Source organism: Eschrichtius robustus, chromosome 12 (genome assembly GCF_028021215.1).
Source record: "Eschrichtius robustus isolate mEscRob2 chromosome 12, mEscRob2.pri, whole genome shotgun sequence".
NCBI classification, from domain to species: Eukaryota; Metazoa; Chordata; class Mammalia; order Artiodactyla; family Eschrichtiidae; genus Eschrichtius; species Eschrichtius robustus.
Genome location: NC_090835.1, coordinates 96,043,837 through 96,067,911, shown reverse-complemented (window position 1 = coordinate 96,067,911; position 24,075 = coordinate 96,043,837). Strand labels below are relative to the sequence as shown.

Sequence of the window (24,075 nt, the reverse complement as noted above, 5' to 3'; positions counted from 1 at the left end):
ATTGATTCACTAGTTGGCTTTTGTATCACACAAACCTCAGTAAAATGCTCAAGGTGATGGTGTACAATAATCCTAACCAGCTGAGTAATAACAATAAAAGGCAGGGGTATGTTTATTACACAGCAATAATTAACAGGTGTGAAGTCATTCCGAAGTTACAAATAAATGTCTGCAGAGGTCAGGCAAGCAAAATAAATATGTAAATCAGGCTGGGGGTAATATGGTGGGAACTGGTGGGATCTGCCCTGAACTGGAAAATATATCATCTGCTAATAGCATGCACTTGCAATTACAAAAATGAAAGGGGAAAAAAAAGCAAAACAAAAACACTGTGCTAGTTAAACCAGACAGGTCAGGTTTAGGTGAGAAAGCAAGTTTGCAAGCCCTGTAAATAGCACTGGCTCTTTCTTAGTCACTAGTTTCTACCCTGGTCCCTGGATGAAATCTTTGAGGACAGGTTGATAATTTGTCCCATTTATGGAAACAGCTTAGTGACTCAAGAAATATTTGAGTTATATAATAGGGCCTTTTACCTACAGAATTGCTTTCCCCGGATTATGCTGTGGGTTTACCTATACAGATAAATGTCATAAGAAAAAAACCATGTGAAATTCCTCATGTTTCCATCCACAATGTTCTCTTACAAAGACCCATGAGAGAAATGCCTTTTAAATCTCACTTCAGGGACAGGAAGAATTCAGGACTTTGTTTTCATATTTATGGCCACTGAATTGTGTAGCCACGCTTCATTCTTTTTTTTTTTTTAATTAATTTTTATTGGAGTATATTTGCTTTACAATGTTGTGTTAGTTTCTGCTGTACAGCAAAGTGAACCAGCTATATGTGTACATACATCCCCTCTTTTTTGGATTTCCTTCCCATTTAGGTCACCACAGAGCATTGAGTAGAGTTCCCTGTGCTATACAGTAGGTTCTCATTACTGATCCATTTTATACATAGCACATTTCATTCTTCTCCCACTATTTTGGTCCTAGAATTCTGAATGTCATATTTGGAGGTCTTTTGTGTTTTTTTTCATCTTTATTGGAGTATAATTGCTTTACAATGTTGTGTTAGTTTCTGCTGTACAACAAAGTGAATTAGCTATATGTATACATATATCCCCACATCCCTTCCCTCTTGAGCCTCCCTCCCACCCTCCCTATCCCACCTCTCTAGGTCGTCACAGTGCATCGAGCTGATCTCCCTGTGCTATGCAGCCGCTTCCCACTAGCCATCCATTTTACATTTGGTAGTGTATATATGTCAGTGCTACTCTCTCACTTCATCCCAGCTTCCCTTTCCCCCACTGTGTCCTCAAGTTCGTTCTCTACGTCTGCGTCTTTATTCCTGCCCTGCCACTAGGTTCACCAGTACCATTTTTTTAGATTCCATATATGTGCTTAGCATACGGTATTTGTTTCTCTCTTTCTGACTTACTTCACTCTGTATGACAGACTCTAGGTCCATCCACCTCATTACAAATAACTCAATTTCATTCCTTTTTATGGGTGAGTAATGTTCCATTGTATATATGAGCCACATCTTCTTTATCCATTCATCTGTTGATGGACACTTAGGTTGCTTCCATGTCCTGGCTATTGTAAATAGTGCTGCACTGTACATTGTGGTACATGTCTCTTTTTGAATTATGGTTTTCTCAGGGTATATGCCCAGTAGTAGGATTGCTGGGTCATATGGTAGTTCTATTTTTAGTTTTTTAAGGAACCTCCATACTGTTCTCCATAGTGGCTCTATCAATTTACATTCCCACCAACAGTGCAGGAGGGTTCCCTTTTCTCCACACCCTCTCCAGCATTTATTGTTTCTAGATTTTTTGATGATGGCCATTCTGACAGGTGTGAGGTGATACCTCATTGTGGTTTTGATTTGCATTTCCCTAATGATTAGTGATGTTGGGCATATTTTCATGTGTTTGTTGGCCATCTGTATGTCTACTTTGGAGAAATGTCTATTTAGGTCTTCCACCCATTTTTGGATGGGGTTGTTTGTTTTTTTGATATTGAGCTGCATGAGTTGCTTGTATATTTTGAGATTAATCCTTTGTCAGTTGCTTCATTTGCAAATATTTTCTCCCATTCTGAGGGTTGTCTTTTTGTCTTGTTTATGGCTTCCTTTGCTGTGCAAAAGCTTTTAAGTTTCATTAGGTCCCATTTTTTTAAATTTTTGTTTTTATTTCCATTACTCTAGGAGGCTGGTCAAAATTTGGAGGTCTTTTTTAGCTTTAGGAACATGTGATGCATTTGTATGTGATCAGTTTACCTCTGGCTTTTATTATTCTCCTAATATGATTTTCCTTTCTCCTTAATTCCATGATCTATATATCCTTTTGTGCAGACTTCTTTTTTTTTTTTTTTTTGGTGTGCTATTTCAAATCCATTGAGAATAGAGTATACATTAACTGAGTTCCAATGGGAACTTGGAAAACCTACATAGACCATTTCTCAGTAAATGGTTATAGGATTAGGACCATGTTCTTGTGTACCCCCAAATGACATTGCTTTAGAAGAACTGAATTAAGGTGGAATATGGTGGGGGGGTGGTGAGGCAGGGATGAAATGTATTATATCAAGAAGTACTTTTTAAAAAATATACATGATTTACTTCATTTATTTTTTCATGACATTTTTTACTGTGGTAAAATACACATAACAAAATTTACCACTTTAACCATTTTAAAATATACAATTCGGCAACATTATGAACATTTATAATGTCATACAACCATCACTTCTTTCCATCTCCAGGAAATTTTCATCACCCCAGTCAGAAAATCTGTACCCATCAAACACTAACTCCCCAGTCTCCCCTCCTCTCAGCCCCTAGTAACCTCTATTCTACTTTCGGTGTCTGTGAATTTGCCTATTCTAGGTTCCTCATATAAGTGGAATCTTACAATATTTGTCCTTTTGTGACTGGGCTTATTTCACTTGGCATAATGTATTTAAGGTTCATTTATGTTAAAGAATGTACCAGAATTTACTTCCTTTTTAAAGGCTGGATACTATTTCATTGCATGAATACACCACATTTTGTTTATCCATTTATCTATCCAGGGACATGTGAAGTGTTTCCATCTTTTGGCTACTGTGAATAATGCTACTATGAACATTGATGTTCAAGTGTCTGAGTCCCTACTTTCAGTGCTTTGGGGTATATACTGAGATCATACAGTAATTCTGTGTTTAGCTTTTTGAGGAACTGCCCAACTATTTTCCACAAACTGTACCATTTTACATTCCCACCAGCAAGACATGTGTTCCAATTTCTCCACCTCTTCTCCAGCATTTTCCATTTTTAAAATAATAGCCATCCTAATAGGTATGAAGTAATGTCTCCAAGATATATTTTTAATTAGAGGAGACTCTATCCAATTTGACATAGACTTTTGTTTTTCTTTGGGAGGCACTATAGGTAAGAGGGCTTGCCTAGAGGAGGTCTGTAGTCAGGCAGATCCTAGTTTGAACAGCTCTGTTTCACTTTGTTTCTTTATCTGTTAAATGGGAATAAAAATAGGCTGTACTTCATAGCTGTGTTTTGATAATCAAAGGAGACAATGCACCTCAAGGATTTAGTGTAGGGGCAAGTAGAGAGTAATGACTTAAGAAATGGAAAGGACCAGTAGCCATACTTTACCTAATGTGACTTTCCTTCAAACTTGTGTCTGACAAATGACTCAGCTGGTCCAGTCACTGTTAATCCATAAATCTTAGTGATTAAGTGACTATTGTCAAGTTCTATTTGCTGGTTAATGATGGACTAGGTCATACAGATCAACCCTCCCTCTAAATATAATGAAAAATACTGGAATTAAAATAACAACAACGTGAAGCTTGTTCAACATCGTAGAACTGAACACACTTGGAAGCTCATGAGCCAGTTTTTGCCCAAAAGTCAGTACCTGGAGAGGTAAGCACATTAATTGAGCATCAGCCTCTCATGTTCCCTGGGAGCATCTGCTGACACCCCTCACCTCTACTTCAATTCAGCATCTGTGTCAGGAGAAAAAGAGCAGTCAGGTCTCAGGTCCCATGCAAGGAAGAGGGTCTGTTAGAAGACCCTGCCCACACTAAATGGGGACCCCACAGGACTAAATCTTCAGGGTTAGGATGAGGAGGATCTACGCTCAAGTCCCAACCTCTCCCCACTTCTCAGCTGAGTGCAAAGAGGGCTGTTTGACTATTGAGCAGAATAGTCAAAAAAAGGAAAGAGGGGGAAATGCTTGAGAAGTTGTAGCCTCAATGCAGTACTACCTCCATTAAAGGAAGTACAGTTAGATTTACAACTGACTTCTTTACAGCAATAATGGAGGCGAAAAGCATTGGAGAAAGATTTTCAGTGTGCTGACGAAAATGACTACCAACCTAGAATTCTATATCTGGGAAAAATATTATTTAAAAATGAGGACAAAATAAAGACATGTTCATATAAATAAAAACTGAGAGTTTGTCACAAGCAAAACCTCACTAAAAAATTTTCTAAAGAATATTCTTCAGAATAAGAGAGCCATCCAACCTAGCAGGACTGAGTTGCAAGAAGGATAAAGTGGCAACGTATAGGTAAAAGTAATTAGATGGTGATTTAAAAACAACAACAACAGCAGCAGCAGCAATGATATTATCTACTGATCTACTGGGGTAAAAATAAATAAATGACAGAGAGACTCAAAATACCATACAAAAATAGCATGTAAGTCAGGAATGTGATGAATGGACTTAAAGTGTTCTGAGCTCCTTGTATTATTGGGGGACAGGGGTAAAGATTTTGATAATTTAAAATTAAGTTTATTAAAGAACTTAATAAGCTAAACACACATGTTATAATTTCTAGGAACTGAATAAAAAAATAGAAACAGAATATAACTTTCATATTAGTAGAGGAGGGAAAAAGCAAATGATAAAAAATTATCAGTCATGAATGCTAAAATTAATAGAAGAAATTTCAGTGAGAAATAGGGTGAGAAATAGGATAGTTGTACAGCCTCAAAATATCTCCCCAAATTTATTTACTCAGTGGTATTTATTGCTCGGTGGTGTTAACATACATCAGCAAATTCTTTGACACTCTTCCCTCCAAGAGGTGGAGCTAAATCCCCTCCACGTGAGTGTGGGCTGGCTTAGTAACTCGCTTCCAGTGAATAGAGCATGGACAGGTGAAAATGGTCACTTTACAGTGGAGAAACCTGACAGACACACCTTACCCAAGTCATCAAGGTTCACATCTAATGATAATGTAATAAGTTACATTAATATTATGAACCCCTGATATGATACAATGAGAAGAGTGCTTCACCTCTGTGGCATCCCCCTCCCCCTACACCCACCCCCCATAACCCAAGTCTTACATTAAGAAAACATCAGGCAAATCCAAATTGAGGGACAAAATACACGACCAACTCTCTTCAAAAGTGTCGAGGTCATGAATGATAAGGAAAGTCTGAGAAACTGTCACAGATTGGAAGAGTCTAAGGATGCCCTTGTTGCTGACTACTAAATGAAATGACGTTTGAAATCCTGATTTGAATCCTGGAACAGAAAAAAAAAAAATTAGTAGAAAAACTGGTGTGACAGACAGGCCCTAGGGTTGCCTCCACGATCGCCACCTCCTGGAGCTCACGCCCTTTTATAATTCCCTCCTGTTGAGTGTGGGTGGTACCTATGACTTGCTTCTATTCAACAGAATATGGCAAAGTGATGCAACATTACTCTAGTGATTACATTTTGTTAAACAGGACTCCATCTGGCTAGCAAACTCAAATTCTCTCTATTGCCAGCTCTGAAGAAGCATGCTTTCAGGAAATATGTGGACATATTGGAGAATCCTATATGGCAAGGATCTGTAAGCAGCCTCTAGGAGCGGAGAGAGGCCTCTAGCAAGAATCTGAAATCCACAGTTCTGCAGCTGCAGGAAATGTATTCTCACAACAATCTGAGAGAGCTTGAAAGCGTGTCTTTCCCCAGTTGAGGTTCTGATGAGATCACATTTCCAGCTAACACCTGCATTGCAGTCTGATAAAACCTTGAAGCAAAGAACCCGAGTAAACCAGGCCCAAACTTCTGACCTATAGAAACTGTGTTTTTAAGACTGCTAATTTTTTTGGTAATTTGTTACATAGCAATAGAAATGAATACAACTGCTAAAATCCAAAAAAAAAAAAAAAAAAGTTACACTTTTAAAACCTCAAATTCTTTAAGTTTTCAAATTTAGGTTCCTAATCATCTTATTCTAAGTTTAGCAAATTTTACCATAAAGAAGCCTTTGAAAATGTTTAGTCCTGTTCATAAATGTAATTAAATTTCTATAAACATGTTACACTGCATATTTAAATGTAATATATTCATTTTCCGTTTAGTGCTTCAATTGTTTGACTTAAGTAAAATCTTCCCATGTGTTTAAATAACTCATAAATCTAATAAATTTAAATTATAAATAGGTTGAGCCTTATGTTCTTGTGACTATTTCAACATTGCATACAGACTAGGTAAGATCGTAACTTAAATTAACAAATTGTAGGAGAGAAAAAATAATTTCCCCTCTACCCTTCTAAGTTCTCAGCTGAGACCCCTGGAACATGATTTTGTGCCTGGGAAGAGGGCAGGTATGATGGAACATTCCAGAAGGAAAAGAAATGAAATGTGCAAAGTGAGCTTCTGTCTCTATCCTAATAGAAAGGGAGTGGGCAAGAAACCAAGAGGAGAAGTACCATCCCGGTAAACAAGCAATGTCACTCTAAGGAGACTTTTCCTTTAAGACAGGGCAGGGGACCAGTACCGGTCTGTGGCCTGTTAGGAACTGGGCCGCTCTGGGCCGCACAGCAGGAGGTGAGCGGCCGGCCAGCGAGCGAAGCTTCATCTGCTGCTTCACGTTGCTTCCCATCACTCACATTACTGCCTGAACCATCCCCCCCTCCACCTACGTCCATGGAAAAATTGTCTTCCATGAAACCAGTCCCTGGTGCAAAAAAGGTTGGGGACCGCTGCTTTAAGACATCGTAGGTAATAACGACTATAAAGCCCACATTCACCCCTGTAACTTTAACCCTAGGCAGATGCTTAATAAGGTTAGTTTCTTTTCCCTCTTGCGAGAATCATTTTTAAATAACCATACCATAGAATAATTATATTTTACTTTTATTTTGTTTTTAATTAGGAACTTAAGATCAGAATTAAGTTCCCTTTCATTACTTTGAAAATAAGCGGCCCAGCTGGCGGCCTCACAACGATTCAATAAGGGTCATAAATATTTCGTCTGCTCAACTAATTGTGGCAACTTTCATTCTCTCCCAGATCACCTTCGTTTCCTTTCATGAACTTCAAGAACTTCCTGTGGGACAAAGGTGATAAGAGCAAGTGGGATGGCTAAGAATTTTATCATTTGCAGAATTTGCGTTAAATGAATATTTTGATGTCTTTATGGTCAGCTGTACCAAATATGAGTTCATTGAGAACAGGTCGAGCCTACAGACAACTGAAGAAAATGAAAGGTGATTCCTGCCTTTGTGCAGTTAGCAATCTAGTTTGAGGATATAAAGCATAAAGCACATAATGTAACCTGTGACCCCAAATAAATAGCTACCACTTACTGAGTAACTATGGGAGACACACACACACAATTTAATTCTCCCAAAAACCTGGGAGAGGTTAGCATTAAACGTTTTTCTTCACCTTTTAACTTATGAGAAAACTGAGGTTTAGAGAAATTAAGTGACTCCCCCAAGGTTATCCAGCTAGAAAGTGGTGGGGTCAGGTTTTGAACCCAGGCAGAGAGAGGTCCCAGGACAAAAGCAGCTTTAGCTAACGTTGTAGTAAGTTTTAAGGGCTGAGAGATTTATATTTAACTTTACTGAGACCTTGGCCAAGTTATTTCCTTTATACGGTCCTCATTTGCCTTATCTGCAAACCGGCTCCTTCATTTGGGTTGTTGTGGAGTGAACGAACAGGTGCAGGCTGAGCACTTAAGCATGTTCCTAATGCATAATGACGGCTCCATGTGGTCAACAAGTGAGTTAAAAGTAGACTGACATCACCCATAACTCTCAGAGGGACTCGGGTCCCTCGAGTCCCAGGATCTGCGCTGACTACAGACATCACGCTTTTATACAAACCAACCAACCCCTGAAATCCAAAGGGAATTCAAAAATGGCCTCAACAAGCCCACTGCTGCTAAACAGATTCACCTGCCCACTCTCTTTTCCTAATTCGATCCAACTTCCCAGGGATTTCTTAGTTTTTGGCACAGGAGAGGTGTGACTCAGCACCTGACAGGCGCACGGGGCTTGAAATCAGAGAAAGGAGAAGCGAAGCCTCTCAAGGGGAGGACTTTTCCTCGGGTAAGGCGGTCACATGCCCAGTCTCCCTATAGAGGACGTCGGTGACAGACAAGACGGTGTGCATTCCCCCTCCTCCCCAATCCCCGCCACTTCGGTCATCGCGATGAGCAAGGCCATCAACACGGGCGGGCGGTGGTTAAAAATGTCACACAAGCGGGCTTCTTAGCATCTGTCTGGTCTGTCCCCAACTCGTCGGTCCTCCCCCTCCCCGGGGCCCCGGCCGGGGGGGGGGGGCGGAGCGGGCGGCGGCGGGGGGAGCGGGGCCGGGGCGGAGCCCCCAGGGCGCGGGGGCGGGCCGAGTGCGGCTGCAGGTGTCCGCAGGCCTTAAGGGCGCGGCGTGCGCGCCCGGCCGAGCACCCGCCGCGGCACAGCAAGCCCCGCGTGCCCGCCGCCCCGCCCCCTTTCCCCACGCCCCCGCAAGCCCCGGCTGCTCCCGCCCCCCAGCCCGTGCCGCAGGGAGGAGCTGCGGGCTCCCGGCGCGCCGGTCCGAGCGCGCCGCCGGCGCCATGCCCCGCATAGATGCCGACCTCAAGCTGGACTTCAAGGATGTCCTGCTCCGACCCAAGCGAAGCAGCCTCAAGAGCCGAGCCGAGGTGGGATCTTTTGCCCGGGTGGCGCGGGGGAGGCGGGTGCAAGGCGCTGGGATGTGCCAGCCTTGCTAGCTTTTCTGTGTGTCTGGAGATGGATGGGACGCTGACCCCCTTTGCCCTCCTCACCACTGTAGAAGGGGAAAGGCAGCTGGTTCCCTGCCAGGACAGGAGGTGTCTTTAAGGGGTCCGACTCCGGCCTAAAATTCTAAATCCGTCCGGTCGGGTGGGCGAGGGGAAGCACACTATAGAACTAGACCCCAGAGGAGCGAAGACCACGGGACCAACTGACTTAGGATGGCGGGGGGGTGGTACACAGAGCAGAGAAGAAGTATAAAGGGAGAGGAGATTTTGGGGCAGTGTCTCTCAGTGCGGGGAACTCTGGCTGCTTCAGTAACAGGTCCAGCAATGGAATTTTTTAAAAACGTCTGCAAAACAGGGAGACGCCGGGGCAAAAGTTCAGGGTTTACTTTCTGCGTTTCAGTGGATTTCTGGGAGTGGGGCTGCGGACCTGTGCTTGATGGCACCCACTTACTGGACTGCTTCAGTCCAGCCCAGCGTTTGGGAAGCTGGGAGCACCGGGGTGCGGGAGTAGGGGTGGAGGCGTTTTTGCTGGTCCTGCCTTAATGAGAGCAAAGCCTGAGGAACAGGTGGAGACCAGACTGGACATAGCTAGCCAGGGAGGGGGGCAGGAGGAAGGTCAAGCCGTGAAGGATAAACTAGTTGCACACAGAGTCCCCCGGAGTCGTGTATCCCGGTGACCGTGGCTTTGCGTGGCAGGCTGAGAGCCGGAGCCGAAGGTGAGGAAACTGCTGGGTCTGGAAGCGGGGGCTGCAGAAGTAAACAGCAGGAGGCTGAGCCAGCGTACTGCTTCATCCGCCCCGCTCCCAGGACCATAAATAAATCTCCTTGCGAGGCCCTGGGCTGCCTGCCGGTGCCCCCGCCTGACTCCTAACTGCAGTGCCTGGTGCTGTCAGCTGAGGGCTTGTTTGAATTAAGGAAGCCTGCTGCTGCTTTAGCCAATGACCAGGCCCTCCCAACTCACCTTCTCAAGCAGGAGGGTTGGCAGCTGGAGCCAGGACTGGAAGAGGCGAGGAATGATTAACCCTTAAACCCCGGGGATTGCTCAACTCGCTTCCTGTCCTCTATTGTGTCCTTTCAGGTGCTAAAGAGCGAGGCAGCCGCTTAGAACAATAAACAGCTGGGATGGCAGGCCTTGGTCTCCTCCTGAAGTCTAAGCAGTAGCTGGTACCTGAGTCCAGGCCAAGATGAGATGTGGGGATTCTGGGCAGACTAGTAATTTGTTGGCCTCAATAGTCTAAATATTCACAATTCACTTAGTAGAGAGAAACTTATCTTAAGAAAAGTTATATGTTTAAAACAAGGATATAGTATGTGTATTTTCTGAAGCAGGAAACCTCTTGTGAAGGTAAAACTCAGGATTTATGTAATAAAATGAATTACTCTTTCCCAGGGAATCGTATGACGTTGTCGTGCATCATTTGGTTTCGTAATTTGGGCTGATTGAAAGTGTTAATGTCCCGGCTTCCCATGACACCTTGCAGTCTGCATGTACACATAGCAGTGAGATCTCTGTGTCCTTGAGAAGTGTTTTCATATTTCCACGTTTGCCAGTTCCCTGCCTGGAAACCTGAGTTAACTGGCGTTGCCTTTCCATTTGGTTCCCGTCACGGTTTAGCTGCCTGCTGGCCACCCCCTATCACCTGGCTGCCTGCTTCACTGATGTTGAGGGATCTAGGTGGACCTCTAATCCCCTCTCAGGGTTTTCTCAGTTTGCTTGTGGATGCCTGAAATTTCTTGTAAGCAGATGAAAACTTTGCGTTGTACGACCAGATAGAATCCTAAATGTATGCCCCCAGGCAGGAGGATACCTGAGTGTAAATTTGAAACTAAATGGTAAATGACCGGACTTTGAGCCTAACCAGAGAGCAGATCTGAGTGGTGCCAGGAGAGAAAACACTGGAGCCGGGAGAGAAAGCATACCCTGTGAAAGAGTCTGGCTGGGAAGGGAGAGTTATGACAACTGACAAGATTTATCACTGCAGCAGTTTTGCTAAGAGCTGGGCCTGCTGCTGGATCATCAGGCAGTGAGCAGGAAATGGAGAGAAAGGCAGAGTGCCCTTCCACTCAGAAGTTTAGTGCTCCTGCAAGGGCATTTCCACAAGTGTCACATAAAATGAATTTGAGGTCAGCTCCCAGAGGCGAAGGCTACAGGTGGAGGTGGCCCAGGTCGCCTTCCTGTGGTTGTAACAGATCGGCAGTCTCCTCACTGTGCATCCATTGCCCACGCTCACGTCTTCACAAGGCTTTGGGCCACAAGAATAAAGGGCCACAGGGCTGCGTGGGAGCATTTGGGTAATCTTTTCAGAGGAAGTGACATGTTTGTCAATTGGGCAAGAACTTTGTCTTTCTTTGACACACTGGGGAGGTGACATCATCCCTTGACTCCCTGAGCATTTTCTTCCTCGGGACCCATTTCTTGTTCCCACCCTAGCCCTTAAGCTAGGAAGATATTTTTAAAAACCACAAACTTAACACAACCATAACTTTGGAAGTCAGACAGTGGAGGAAAATTGGCCACTTACTTGTCCTGGGACAGAGAAGACATGACCTGACGTGCTATCAGTCTCCTTAAGACTCCATAGTCGTTTTTCCACCAGTGGTCCAGTGAGAAATGGACCAGTTCTGGTGAGTTCTGGTCCAGCTTCAGTGGACGGCAGGCTGGCCCGAGGGGAATGAGACCATGGCAGAGTAGAGAGAATATCGGCTGGGAGAAAGGAGGTCTGGGTTCTTCCAAGCTCTGAGCTAGTTATTTTATTACCTGGGCTCTGTATTAGTTTCCTGGGGCTGCCGTAACAAAGTACTGCAGACTGAGTGACTTACACAACAGAAATTTATTGTCTCGCAGTTCCTTCTGAGGGCTGTGAGGGAGAAGAATCTTCCACGCCTCTCTCCTGCCTTCGGGTTGTTTACACATAACCTTGGTGTTCCTTGGCTTGTAGATGCGTCATTCTGATCTCTGCCTTCCTCTTCAGTCAGCATTCTCCCTTTCTGTGTGTCTCTGTCCAAATTTCCCCTTTTTATAAGAACACCAGTCATACTGGAATGGGGCCCACCCTAATGATCTCATCTTACCTTGATTATCCACAAAGACCCTATCTCCAAGTAAGGTCACATGCACAGGTACTGATGGTTGGTATTTCAGTACCTTTTTGGGGAGACAGTTCAAACCATAACAGCTTCTGTAAATTTTGCTCTGTAACGTTGGAGGGTTTGATGAGGCTTGCTCTTAATGCATCAGAATCACCTAGGGAGACACTCCAAAATACACATATGGTCTCCAACACAAAGGTTCTGATTTATTAAGTTTGGGGTGGCCTGAGCATGTGTATCTTGGGAGTCATCCCACCATGATTCTGGTGTGCACACAGACTGGCCACCGGAGCCTTTGCATTTGTGGAACCCCGTGGCTCTCTGGTAGTGTATGGCTGCATGCGCATCTCTGAATCCTGACACCTGATGGTGAAACTTCCAGGGGACCGAGCATGTTCAGAGGGCCGGGCTGGGGCCCACCATGCATTGCCCTGAAAGGCTGGGGTCCAAAACAATATCATCCTTACCCCTTAGCCAGACATTAATTTATTCCACCCTTTTTGAGCCACTAGGACCACAGAGATGAAAGGCATTGCCCCTACGCTTCGACTTACAGTCTACAGGTGAGACAGATAATGAATAATCTAATAAGAGAATTGCTTTAACAGCACCAGCCATAGATTTAGGGAAAAGAGGCCCCTGCCCCGGGCTCCACTTCTGCTCCCCTGTCCCCTCCTTACTGGACAGAGCTGAGGGCTGGGCCTTTCCCTCTAGGCCATGCTCCAGATACTCAGGATCCTGGATTTCCTGCCCAAATGATTTCGAGCTGATTCCAAGGCCTGCACGGGGGGCCTCTTCCCCAGGTGTGTTTCCCAAGGGCCAGCCTTGCTGCCGATATGCTCGCCTCTAACCTCAGAGAGTGGCCAGGTGACCACTGTTTGTGGGGATGGACGTGTGTGCATGGAGCTTAGTGTGCAGATTGGGGTGTCCATGTGTGCCCAGAAGGATGTGCGTGGGAAGAGACGGGCCAGGGCTGGCTCCCATGGCACCATGTTCTGGTGCTTTCCAGGTCATTAATGAAATTGTGTTGTAAAGGTAGGAGGATAGAACAAAATTTGTGTAGCAGCTTCTTACACGTTACTCATAACGTTGAGATGTTTAGAAACTTGGCAGGTGGGCCTCTATTTGTATTTTGGGGCCCCCAAATGTTGGGCTGCAGGACTATGACGAAGGTATGTTTAAAGAACAGCAGAGAGCTTCCCTGGTGGTGCAGTGGTTGAGAATCTGCCTGCCAATGCAGGGGACACGGGTTCGAGCCCTGGTCTGGGAAGATCCCACATGCCGCGGAGCAACTAGGCCCGTGAGCCACAGTTGCTGAGCCTGCGCGTCTGGAGCCTGTGCTCCGCAACAAGAGAGGCCGCGATAGTGAGAGGCCCGCGCACCACGATGAAGAGTGGCCCCCGCTTGCTGCAACTAGAGAAAGCCCTCGCACAGAAACGAAGACCCAACACAGCCATAAATAAATAAATAAATAAATAAATAAGTAGAGGAATTAAAAAAAAAACAAACAGCAGAAACATGTATTATTGAGGCGGGGGAGGGGTGGCTTATTACTTTATGTGCCCTTTCAAACCAGGCTTAGCAGAGAGAGTTTGGAGGTGCTATATTTGGTGCATGGACCAGCTGTGGCAGATTAAGTGCCAAGTTTTGTTTCTGGTGGCTAGAATATTTAAAATATTTCTCTCCGTGAACAACTGGTCGTCTTGGGTGTGTGTGTGTCTGTGTCCTTCCGTCTGTGTGGATAAGGTCGGGGAAGGTATTTTATTTCTCGTTCCTAGAATTAAGGATCGCATAGACTCCGCCATATGCAGGAGAGTAGAAATGAGGGGAAGAGTTCATTGCCAAGGCTGACCTTTTCCATGGAGAACTGTCTTGGAGCGCCAAGAAAAACCCACTGTGAGCTCAGCTGGGTGCAGAGCGTAGCAGCCCTCCCCAGGCTTCTTGGAAGGAGTATAAGTAATTTGAGACCAAGGAATTCCGATTGTTTTAAGCCTGCAAAGCCAAAGTGTCAGCACGCCATTAGCAGCCCAGAAGGCTGCAATTAATAGATCCCTTCAGTTATCTTTCAGGATGCAGATCGAACTTGCTTCAGTGAAGTAGAACCAAGGATGGTAATGAAGGAAGTGGGGAAAGGGTTGAGCTGCCTTCCACAAGTGCTCCCGCAGTGACAGCATCTCATTTCGCCTCACCGATTGCTGTTTAAGGCCAGTGCCGCCATATTTATGACCTTGTTAGCCCAGGAAGCCTTCTGGGTGTGGAGGAGCAGGAGGTGTGAAAAGGACCTGAGGTGTCCCCTGGCGTTTTGACATGTTGATGGCAAGGTGAAAGTTACCTCCAGTGACAAAATAGGAGAAGCCTCTAGATAAATACTGATAGGAAATGATTGCTGCTGCTGTCCTCAATCAAGCAGGATTAATGTAGGTCCAAATTCTTGCAGAAGCTTAAGATTTACACCTGTGTTTGTCCTGCCGGTTCTCATTGGGGAAGTGCCCCTTTCCAGGAGGGGCTGTATCCCTCAGGGTCCCGCTGAGGAAATGAACATTGCTGCATATTTAAAACAGGAAATTTAATACAAGGCATTGTGACACAGCTGAGATGCCGGATGGAATACTGAGGGACCCCAGAGATTGGCAGCAGACAACCCACTCCCGAAGGGGAGGATCCCAAGGCCTGGGATCACTCTGTGAGCTGGAACCAAGACCGTGCAGGCCAAGGCAGAGGGGGGGGGTCTGGGAGAACTATTCTGACTTCACCCAGGACCATCTCCCCCACTGTCTTCCCGTGTCCCACCAGTGACCCCATTGCCCAAACCCAGCCAGAAGCCAGCCTGGGAAGTGGAGCCTGCCGGGGGTGGGGTGGGGTGGGGGGCTTGGGATAAGAGCAGAGCAGGGGAAGGATGAGCATTGCATCTGTGCGCATACAGGCCCGGGATCTGCCCTGGGTCGAAGAAGTGATTTCGATTCTGCTAGCTTGTGGCCAGCGCCTGGCCCTACCCACTGCTTTTGCTGAGCCCACCTTCCTGGCCTAGCTCTCTTCTGGATTCCCTGTCGCTTGAGTTAGTCATAAATACCCTGAGGTTGGAGTTATGGTAGAATTGGAGCTGTTTGCAAGTCAAAGGAGCAAGTGGTTATGCACACAGACATGGCTGCAATGTCCTTCCTCCTGGCTCTTTGAAAGATGCTGATAGTCACAAAATAGCTGAGAAGGTTGAAGGGCTAAGGGATTTATGGGTTGCAGCTGACTGCAGGGTGAATTTGGATGGCCTGGTTCTCTCGGAAGGTGAGAATTAAAGGGAGGGCTTGGTTGACAGGGAAGAGTGGAGTGGATTTTCCCAGAAGGGGAACTGTCCCTCCAGTGCTTGGAAGTGGGGAAAGGTGACTTGTATGTGGGTGTTTCGGGCTAGGGTGAACCAGGCTGGGGACAGAAGGTGGCAGGGGGATGGGAGAGGCTGTTGAAGCAGGGAGCTTTTGATTTGGAGGCTGGGCTTGATGGCAGAACATGCAGTGCCTTGTACTGGTGCTTGAGGATTGTAAGGAGCCCGGTTCAGTTTTTGCACCTGAATAACAACCCATGACTCCATTTCCTCAGGAACTCACCTGTCTTTGGAACCCCTGGCCCAACCCCTAAGAGAATCCAGGGACCGAGGGACCTACACTTCCTTTGTGTCCTTTCCACTTGCTCCAAACTCTAGAAGTTCTACCCAAATCACATAAAGAGCCAAGGACTTCTTTTCCCTTTTGCAATAGGTGGATCTTGAGCGAACCTTCACATTTCGGAACTCGAAGCAGACCTACTCGGGGATTCCCATCATTGTGGCCAACATGGACACCGTGGGGACGTTTGAGATGGCAGTGGTGATGTCACAGGTAGGATGGTGGGCTTTTTCCCTCTGAGAAGCACACTGGACAGGTGGTCAGTAGCCCACCCTCGACTTGCTCAGACACAGGGAAGAGGAGAAAAGTGAGACACTTCAGGTCATTTGCTGTGGCCGAACTATTTGGTTCTGAGTCTGATTGTTACTACAGGCACTTCTTTTTCTCTCTTCCATCAGAAGGTGGATGGAGTCTGGACTTTGCCTTCAGGGAGATGGTCTAGATCTGCATCCATTTCTTTCTTGAAAATGCTCGTGATCCTTTTGGAAATTAGAGACACAAAAAGAAGTTGGACATTGTGCCATATTATACAGTTAGATGAGTGTTGTATTAATAGAAGAGTGACAGCACCTTTAAAATGAAGACAGAACCTCTTCGTCTGTTCTGTAGCATTTATTACATCATTATGGAGAAAACTTAGGTGCCAAGCACTGATTGTAATGTGTATGATGTGGTCACAGCTCACACAGGTGGGTTCCTTATACAGATGAGGAAACCAAGGCAGAGAAGGAGAGGAGAGGTCACTTGGCTCAAGGCATTTAGGCAGGTAGTCACTGAGCCAAAATTTCAAACCCAGACTGACTCCAGAATAAGGGATTTGTCTCCCAACTTACACCGACAGATACTAGTACAAGCTCAGGGTCCCTTGAGCCAGCTGCTGTGTCATTTCCTGTAAAGGGAGTAGCTAGTGCCCTGGCTTTAGAAAAATAAAAGCAAAGTTATTTGTGGGCAAAATCTTCATCTCACACATCTGTGTCTGCATTTGTGTCCGAGGTTCAGTGCATTTATTCATCATAGACGTGAAATGTCTGCTTCTGATGCACAGAGTATGTGCATCTATTTCCGTAGCTAATGCCTGCCAAGTGAAAAGATAAATCCAATTAGTTGAAAGAGCTTCTTGCTGTGGACAGCATGTCTAACCTCAGGAGGTGCTGGGATTCATTATTAGCCCATGATTAGAAGGAAGATTTTCAAACAAATTATGAAGTCACAAAATGGAGTGGGGAGTGGTCTGTCTGAGTCCAGGATCAGTTGCCTCGTCTGTCCGCCCTTAGCCCCCAACGAGCTTTGGGCCAGAGGCTAATAAATTAATTGCAAAAGGAATTTGTATTTTTTGCTCCCTATCTTTTCCTCCCTCTGCTGTGATCAGCCGTTGCTGCTAATGAATTATGTGTTTGTGTAAAAATGCATGGAATCAGGGAGCAATAAATAGCCCTGATGAATTCACATATCAGATTACTAGTCCATGAAGAACGGAGAACTTGCTGTGCTCTTCCCATTTGCACAGGAAAGACTCCCCATGAATGAGACAGTGTGCACTGAAATAGCTAATCATGTGCGGGTCCTACGAATCTTCCATTTCTAAGATACACTGAGTTAGTGTCTTGCATTAATAAAGTCGTAGAATTTTAGGAGAGGGGACTGAGAGAAGTTAGGAGCGAGGCCCTGATACAGGAGGAGGAGCCTGGGTTCTGCATTCAGATTTGAGTTTGATTCTGGCCTTTGCCCCTTTTTGGCCAAGGGATTGTTAAATTTCTTAAACTTAAGTTTCTTAAGCCCCATCTCTGCCCACGAAGCTACTATTGCTCTACAAAGTTCTGAGAAGTACATGAAATAATGTATGCGAAGCGCTTGCACAAAGTAGGTATTCAGTAAACGCTTGCTGGGTTGATTGTCATAGATTTAGGATTATGATTTATGTACTTCCCTCCCTCAAGAATACCAACTGCCTGATGGGTTTAGCTTTTAACAGGAAATGTTTAGATTGTGAACCCAAAGAAAAGCTTTCAGGTAGAAGCTGAGGTTCTTTTAGGTTGACTAAGCATAACTTTGCCTTCAGGCTGCCCTGCTGATGAGCAGGGGACCAGCCCTCTGTGCTGCTCTTGGCCTCAGTCAAGTGTGGGCTGCCCAGGGCTCTGAGAATTCTCCCTTATTCCACCCGCCTGCCTCCTGGCGTTGCCTCCTAAATCTTGAATGCTGTGTTGTCTGATCAGATTAGAGTGGAAAACACGGTTTTGTGATTTCCCTAGTTACACTTTCATCTGTTTGGGCCTCCTAGGAGCATATTCAAAGCAAATTAAGCATGAAGGGCTGGAACACCGGATGCTTTTGTATTGGTGGTTCACCCTCGCCATATGGAGGAAGGGGGCGTGGAACTCCCTTGACTTCTCGTCCTAATGGTGCTGTTTTATTTCCTAGCACTCCATGCTTACAGCAATTCACAAGCATTACACCCTGGATGACTGGAAGCTCTTTGTCACTAATCACCCAGAATGCCTGCAGGTATGGCTCCACCCTGGTTATAAATTACATTTGTTGCAGGGGGAAGAGAATCTTTTTTTTTTTCCATTTTTGTTTATTTTATTTTTTTTAACATCTTTATTGGAGCATAATTGCTTTACAGTGGTGTGTTAGTTTCTGTTTTATAACAAAGTGAATCAGCTATACATATACATATATCCCCATATCTCCTCCCTCTTTCGTCTCCCTCCCACCCTCCCTATTCCACCCCTCTAGGTGGTCACAAAGCACCGAGCTGATCTCCCTGTGCTATGTGGCCACTAGCTATCTATTTTACATTTGGTAGTGTGTATATGTCCATGCTACTCGGAAGAAAATCTTTAGGGTTGTCAAAAGGATTTGAATTGGCAGCAGATAGACACACAGAGTCCCAAGGAGAAACTGGGGGAAGGCAATAGTGGTCCCCCAGCCATTGATCATTGCCAGGAATTTGCCCAGGAAGCCTGTACTGTATTCTTTTTAAAAAACATTAGGATTTACCTGCAAGGAATATCTTTTTTCCCTTGAGAAGTGAAGTGTTCTATCATGAGAACTTGCAGAGGACCTGGCAGTGTTTCCTTCCGGGCAACGGGTCCATTCTAAACGTGCCTTTTGACCAGAAAAGACACCTAATTATAGCAAGTTGTTATAATTGGAGCTGAATATAATGGAGCGGAATAAACAGTATGCCCTCCAGGATGGCTTTAATCAAAAAGACAGATAATAAAAAGTGTTGGCGTGGATGTGGAGAAATTGAAATCCTCCTACATTGCTGGTGGGAATGTAAAATGGTGCAGCTGCTTTGGAAAACAGTTTGGCAGTTCCTCAGAAGGTTCAGCATAAGAGTTCCCATATTACTTAGCAATTCTGTTCCTAGTATAGACCCAACAGATATAGAACTATATGTTCACACAAAACCTTGTACACAAATGTTCACAGTAGCATTATTCATGATGGCCAAAAGGTGGAAACAACCCAAATGTCCATCAACTGATGAATGAATTAATGAAATCTGGTATATCCATACAATAGCATATTCAGCAGTGAAAGGGAATGAAATATTGATTCATGCTACAACATGGATGAATCTTAAACTTTTTACCAAGTGAAAAAGCCAGACACAAAAGGCTGTGTACATGATTATGTTTACATGAAATGTCCAGAATAAGCAAACCTGTAGAGACAGAGACAGAAAGTAGATTAGTGGTTGCCTAAGGCTGTGGGATGAGAGGTTTGAGGGTGAGGGCTAAAGGGTGTGGGAATTTCTTTTTGGGGTGATGGAATGTTCTAAAATTGATTGTGGTGACGGTTGCACAACTCCGAAAATACTAAAACCATTGAATTGTGCACTTTCAAAGTTGAATTGTTTTTGACTATATCTCAGTAACACTGAAAAAAAAAAAGCAGTTTGAAAATAACAAAAGCCCCAATAGAACACACCAGACTTTGATCCTGGCACACTTGAATGGTTCTACGTCAATGCCATAGGGGAATCTCTGCATTTAGATGCTTTTCTACATGGTGAGATCATCTGTGATTGGAAAATGACTTCATATCGTACTGCTTTGAAGTTACACTGGCTTCTTTTTTTTTTTCTCCTGTGCCTTGACTATGTGTGGATTTTGATTGGGGAGAAAGTGGTTTCAGAGATAAAGTAGTTCTGGCTCACTAGTGGGTCCTTCCTTTTTGCCATATTTTATTCTAATGGATCATCTCTGTTTCACCTTGTTCCCCTCTTCTCTGGGTGAAGTTTGGGGAGCATGAGTTTCCAGCAGTGCATTATTCATCAGAACCTTGGCTTTTTCATTACCAAGTGTGGTCATTTCACTTACTGCTCCACTCCCACCAAATTAGAGCTCATTAAGAAGGGAACATGGTACAAACTCGGTGGCACTGAGAGAAACTAACCAATCTTGAGTTTCACCTGCTAAACTTTAACAGAAATGAAGGAGAAAATAAAAATGGTAGCAGAACTCCGTGGGAGGGAAAGAACATGTGGATTTGGGGCACAGGAGGAGTGAAAATTGGGGTGAATATGTATCACATTACCCGTCCGCTTACATTCAGTATCTGGGTTGTAGCTACATTGTTGTGATTTGGGGGAAATAACAAAGGATTTTGAGATATGTCCCTCGTCTGTGGCTTATAGTTTAGAGATATGAGTTAGAATATAAACATTATATAAATTTATAAAATATAAATATCTCATAAAAGGGGAGATGCCGACTCTGGCCACAATCCCATGGGTTAGTTTTGTTGAGGCATAAATTACTAAAATCCAAAGAGCAGATTTTGAGAGGAGCAGAGGGGTGGGTTGGAGAGCACCAGTGCTGAGCAGGTTGGGGGAGAGGGTGTCACGGACGAGGCTGTGCTGGCTTCAGATGTAAACACGTCCCAGTGCAGATGGGAAGGATGCTTTTGGGGCTCGTTCATTCTCGCACTTTGGGACATTTTGCCTCTAGAATGGAGACGCTAAGACTTGCAGCAACCCGTGCAGGTTACGATTTGCATGTTGTGATAATGTTGCATCGGGAGTGAAAAGGAAAACAGGAAGGAGTTTTATCAGAGGGGTTTTAGACATCTTTCCCTCCTTCTTCCTGCCGCCTAAGCGAGATGCTCAGGGTGATGACCACGGCTTTGGCATGAGGAACCTGAGCAGCCCGGCCACCCTGGCTCCCTTTACCTCTCCTCTCCTCCTGGAGGAGAATTTGCACCAGCAGCTCCACGGTTCCGAGTTCCACGTGGAGAGCCTGAGGAAATGAAACAAGAGCCAGGCACGAGATTCTGTGGCTGAGGTCCAGGGCTCAGGATATGTGCAGTTTAATGGTGGGAAAGACGGCAGAGTCAGTTTAGGTAGCTGAAGAAGTGAATCTCCTTTACCTCTGCTGCTGCATGTTTCTTGAGCCGGTCCACTGTGTGTCTGTTTAATCAGGGTGAACCTCAGAGGGTCAGGGTACTGTGCCCAGAACAGGCGCGTGGATGGAGGCAGGGTTACTGTTCGTGTCTTACGCCTCTTGGTTTGTTTGATACAGCATATAGCCGTGAGTTCGGGCAGTGGGAAGAATGATCTGGAAAAGATGAGCAGCATCCTGGAAGCCGTGCCACAGGTTAAGTTTATTTGCCTGGATGTGGCCAATGGATACTCGGAACATTTTGTGGAATTCGTGAAGCTCGTCCGGGCCAGATTTCCAGAACACACCATCATGGTAGGTATGGTGGGACGACCTCCTCTGGATGGGGAAGCAGAGAAGACGTGTGTAGGGTGTCCGGGGAGCTGTGTTCTCTTCGGAGCTTTTGGTGCCTTCTTCTTAGCAGACTAGTTGAGAATCAGCAGGAAAAGGAGAGGCAGCAGCTATGAAGATCTGAAAACTAGCTCTGCTCTAAAAAAAAAAAATATAAAATCCAGATCAGTGCCATAGGGTGTTGGCTCTTTGTCTCTGCTAAATATCATCAAGTGTTTCTTACCATGTGAGACCGTTAAACCAAGGTCTGTGTCACTGCTTAACAAAGGGTATATTTTTAAAAATGAAAACATAACTGTCTTTCTGTTTAACGTATTTATGTCATCTCTGCCCCAGTCTCCTTGCCAGTAGAAAACTCTGCTGTAAGAGTTGAAATCCACAATGTGAACACTTCAGAATAGTCAACAGTTATTTGCAAATCAGTTGGTGTCTTGTTTTATCTAACATCTTTATTTTTGACTTTTCCTGCCTTTTGGGGGGCATTTTCCTAATTTTTAACACCTTCGCTAGTTAGAATGTGTATCTCTTATTGCTGGGAAACATAGATTTACAGAAAAATGAACTAGAAGCTTTAGGGTTAAATTTGGGCTTTTGGAAAATCTATATTGTAATTGTGTGTCTTTACTAGTCTTAATTAACATGGCAATTATTGATTGACCCCTAGATAATTTACCTAACTCTCCTTCTACAAATTTTTTTGAACCCAGTTTTCTCTTTTCTTTTTTTAAATTTGTTTTATTGAAGTATAGTTGATTTACAATGTATTAATTTCTGCTGTACAGCAAAGTGATTCAGTTATATATACAGATATTCTTTTTCATATTTTCCATTATGGTTTACCACAGGATATTGAGTATAGTTCCCTGTGCTATACAGTAGGATCTTGTTGTTTATCTGTTCTGTATATAAAGTTTGCATCTGCTAATCCCAAACTCCCAATTCATCCCTCCCCAATTCCCCCTCCCCCTCCCCCAGGCAACCACAAGTCTGTTCTCCGTGTCTTCCTTTTACAAATTCTTAATTTAATTTCTCCTCACATTTCATCATTTTAAGGAATTTGGGAGACAGGAATTAGTATTTCTGCTGATGGAGTTGAATCATCTGTTAAGGATTTTCAAAAAGTTTAAAGTATTTTTATGCTTTCCAGTCATGTGAGAAGAAAGCATCAAGAATTGTCCCAAGGTCGACCAGCTGTACCGTGTCTGAGTTGGGTGGGAAACAGCAAGATTCATTTCACCCCCCCCACCCCCCGCATAATAGTGCTGCCAGCGTTGTCGTGTTTTTGATAATAGGAACACCGTTTGCTGAATACCCGTGATTCAGGAGGCTTACCTTTGTTCTTTCTCTTCTTTACGACATCTCTGTAAAGAGTAGGAACTGTTGTCCCAAGTTTACCACAGAGGAGGAATCCTAATTCCTGATTCTTTGACTGTGGGATTTTCACAGGGTCATACCCACGTTGAGCGACAGAGCTGGGATTTGAGGTCAGGTTGGTCAGAATTCAAAGTCGAAGCTCTGGAGACCTGTTAACATGCTCTGTCCTTGTTAACTTTAGTGGTGAAGCTCCCTCCTTCCACTAGGCCTGCTTCCCAGTTCTGGGGTGGGGAGGTTGATCTTCTTCGGGCTCGTGCTGTTGGGTGATGGAGTTACCTTCTATCACGTTCCAATGATGCATATGTATCTAGTCACGAGGCCCCAGCTGACTCCGCTGCCCCTCATCATCTGTGGAAACTGAGAGATGAGAAAGCTGGGCTCCTGGGAGGGCAGAAGCCCCCTGCCCTCAGATGGGACCTGGTAACCCTACAGGCATTTGGTATTAAACATAAACTGTGCAGTGATGACTGGGATGGTAAAAAGAGCAGGACAGATATTTGAGCAGGAGAGCCGTCCTTTCTTGATTCCTTCTGGTGAGCAGGGGTTGCTGTTGACATTGCTTCTGATCTGAGGTGGTGGGATCTGGGTCTTTCCAGATCTTTCCAGTTCACCTCCAGTGTTCTAATTGCTCTGGAGATCCAGGGGAGCAATAAAGTGGGGAAGCTGCCCTTTACACCTGTTGGCATTTGAGGGTATAGGAGTGAGTTAAAGGGTTAGGAATCAGAAATGACACTTATTTAATGAAGGAACTTAGTGGCTCCACTTTTTTGTCTTTGATAATTCACATATTCAGTTGCAAAATATGACATACATACAGACAAGTGCTTAAAACATGGATGTTTAATAAATAGTCATAAAAGAAGCAGCCCTTCAGCATACCTGTGCTCAGCAGCCCCTGCTCCCACCTCAGACGAAATCCCACCTCAGCACCCCATCCTGCCTGGTGCTCATTTCCTTCCTTGTGTGTCCCCAGTCTTGCCATCTACTGATGCATTCCTAAACAACACTTTAATTTTGCCTATTTTTGAACCTTATATAAATGGCGATCCTACCCAGAAAATCTTCTGGGTCTTCTTTGGCTCTGTAGTACACTGAGATGTACCCATGTCGTTTCGTGGAAGCTGGGCAGTAATACACTGTTCCTGGAAGGAATCTTAATCCCGCTTCCCAGACGCCTCCCTTGCCCTCGACCTCTC

General features: G+C 44.7%; 1 protein-coding gene across 1 annotated transcript in view; it reads left to right on the top strand.

Annotated features, from left to right (window-relative positions):
- Window positions 1-8,830: 8,830 nt before the first annotated feature.
- The window catches only part of GMPR (guanosine monophosphate reductase), a 42,633-nt gene continuing 27,388 nt past the window's right edge, over window positions 8,831-24,075 (top strand). The window contains exons 1-4 of the mRNA XM_068557731.1: window positions 8,831-8,943; window positions 15,858-15,977; window positions 18,183-18,266; window positions 21,296-21,469. Coding sequence (XP_068413832.1) covers window positions 8,857-8,943; window positions 15,858-15,977; window positions 18,183-18,266; window positions 21,296-21,469 — 465 coding nt within the window. The 5' untranslated portion in view covers window positions 8,831-8,856. The remainder of the gene's footprint in view (window positions 8,944-15,857; window positions 15,978-18,182; window positions 18,267-21,295; window positions 21,470-24,075) is intronic.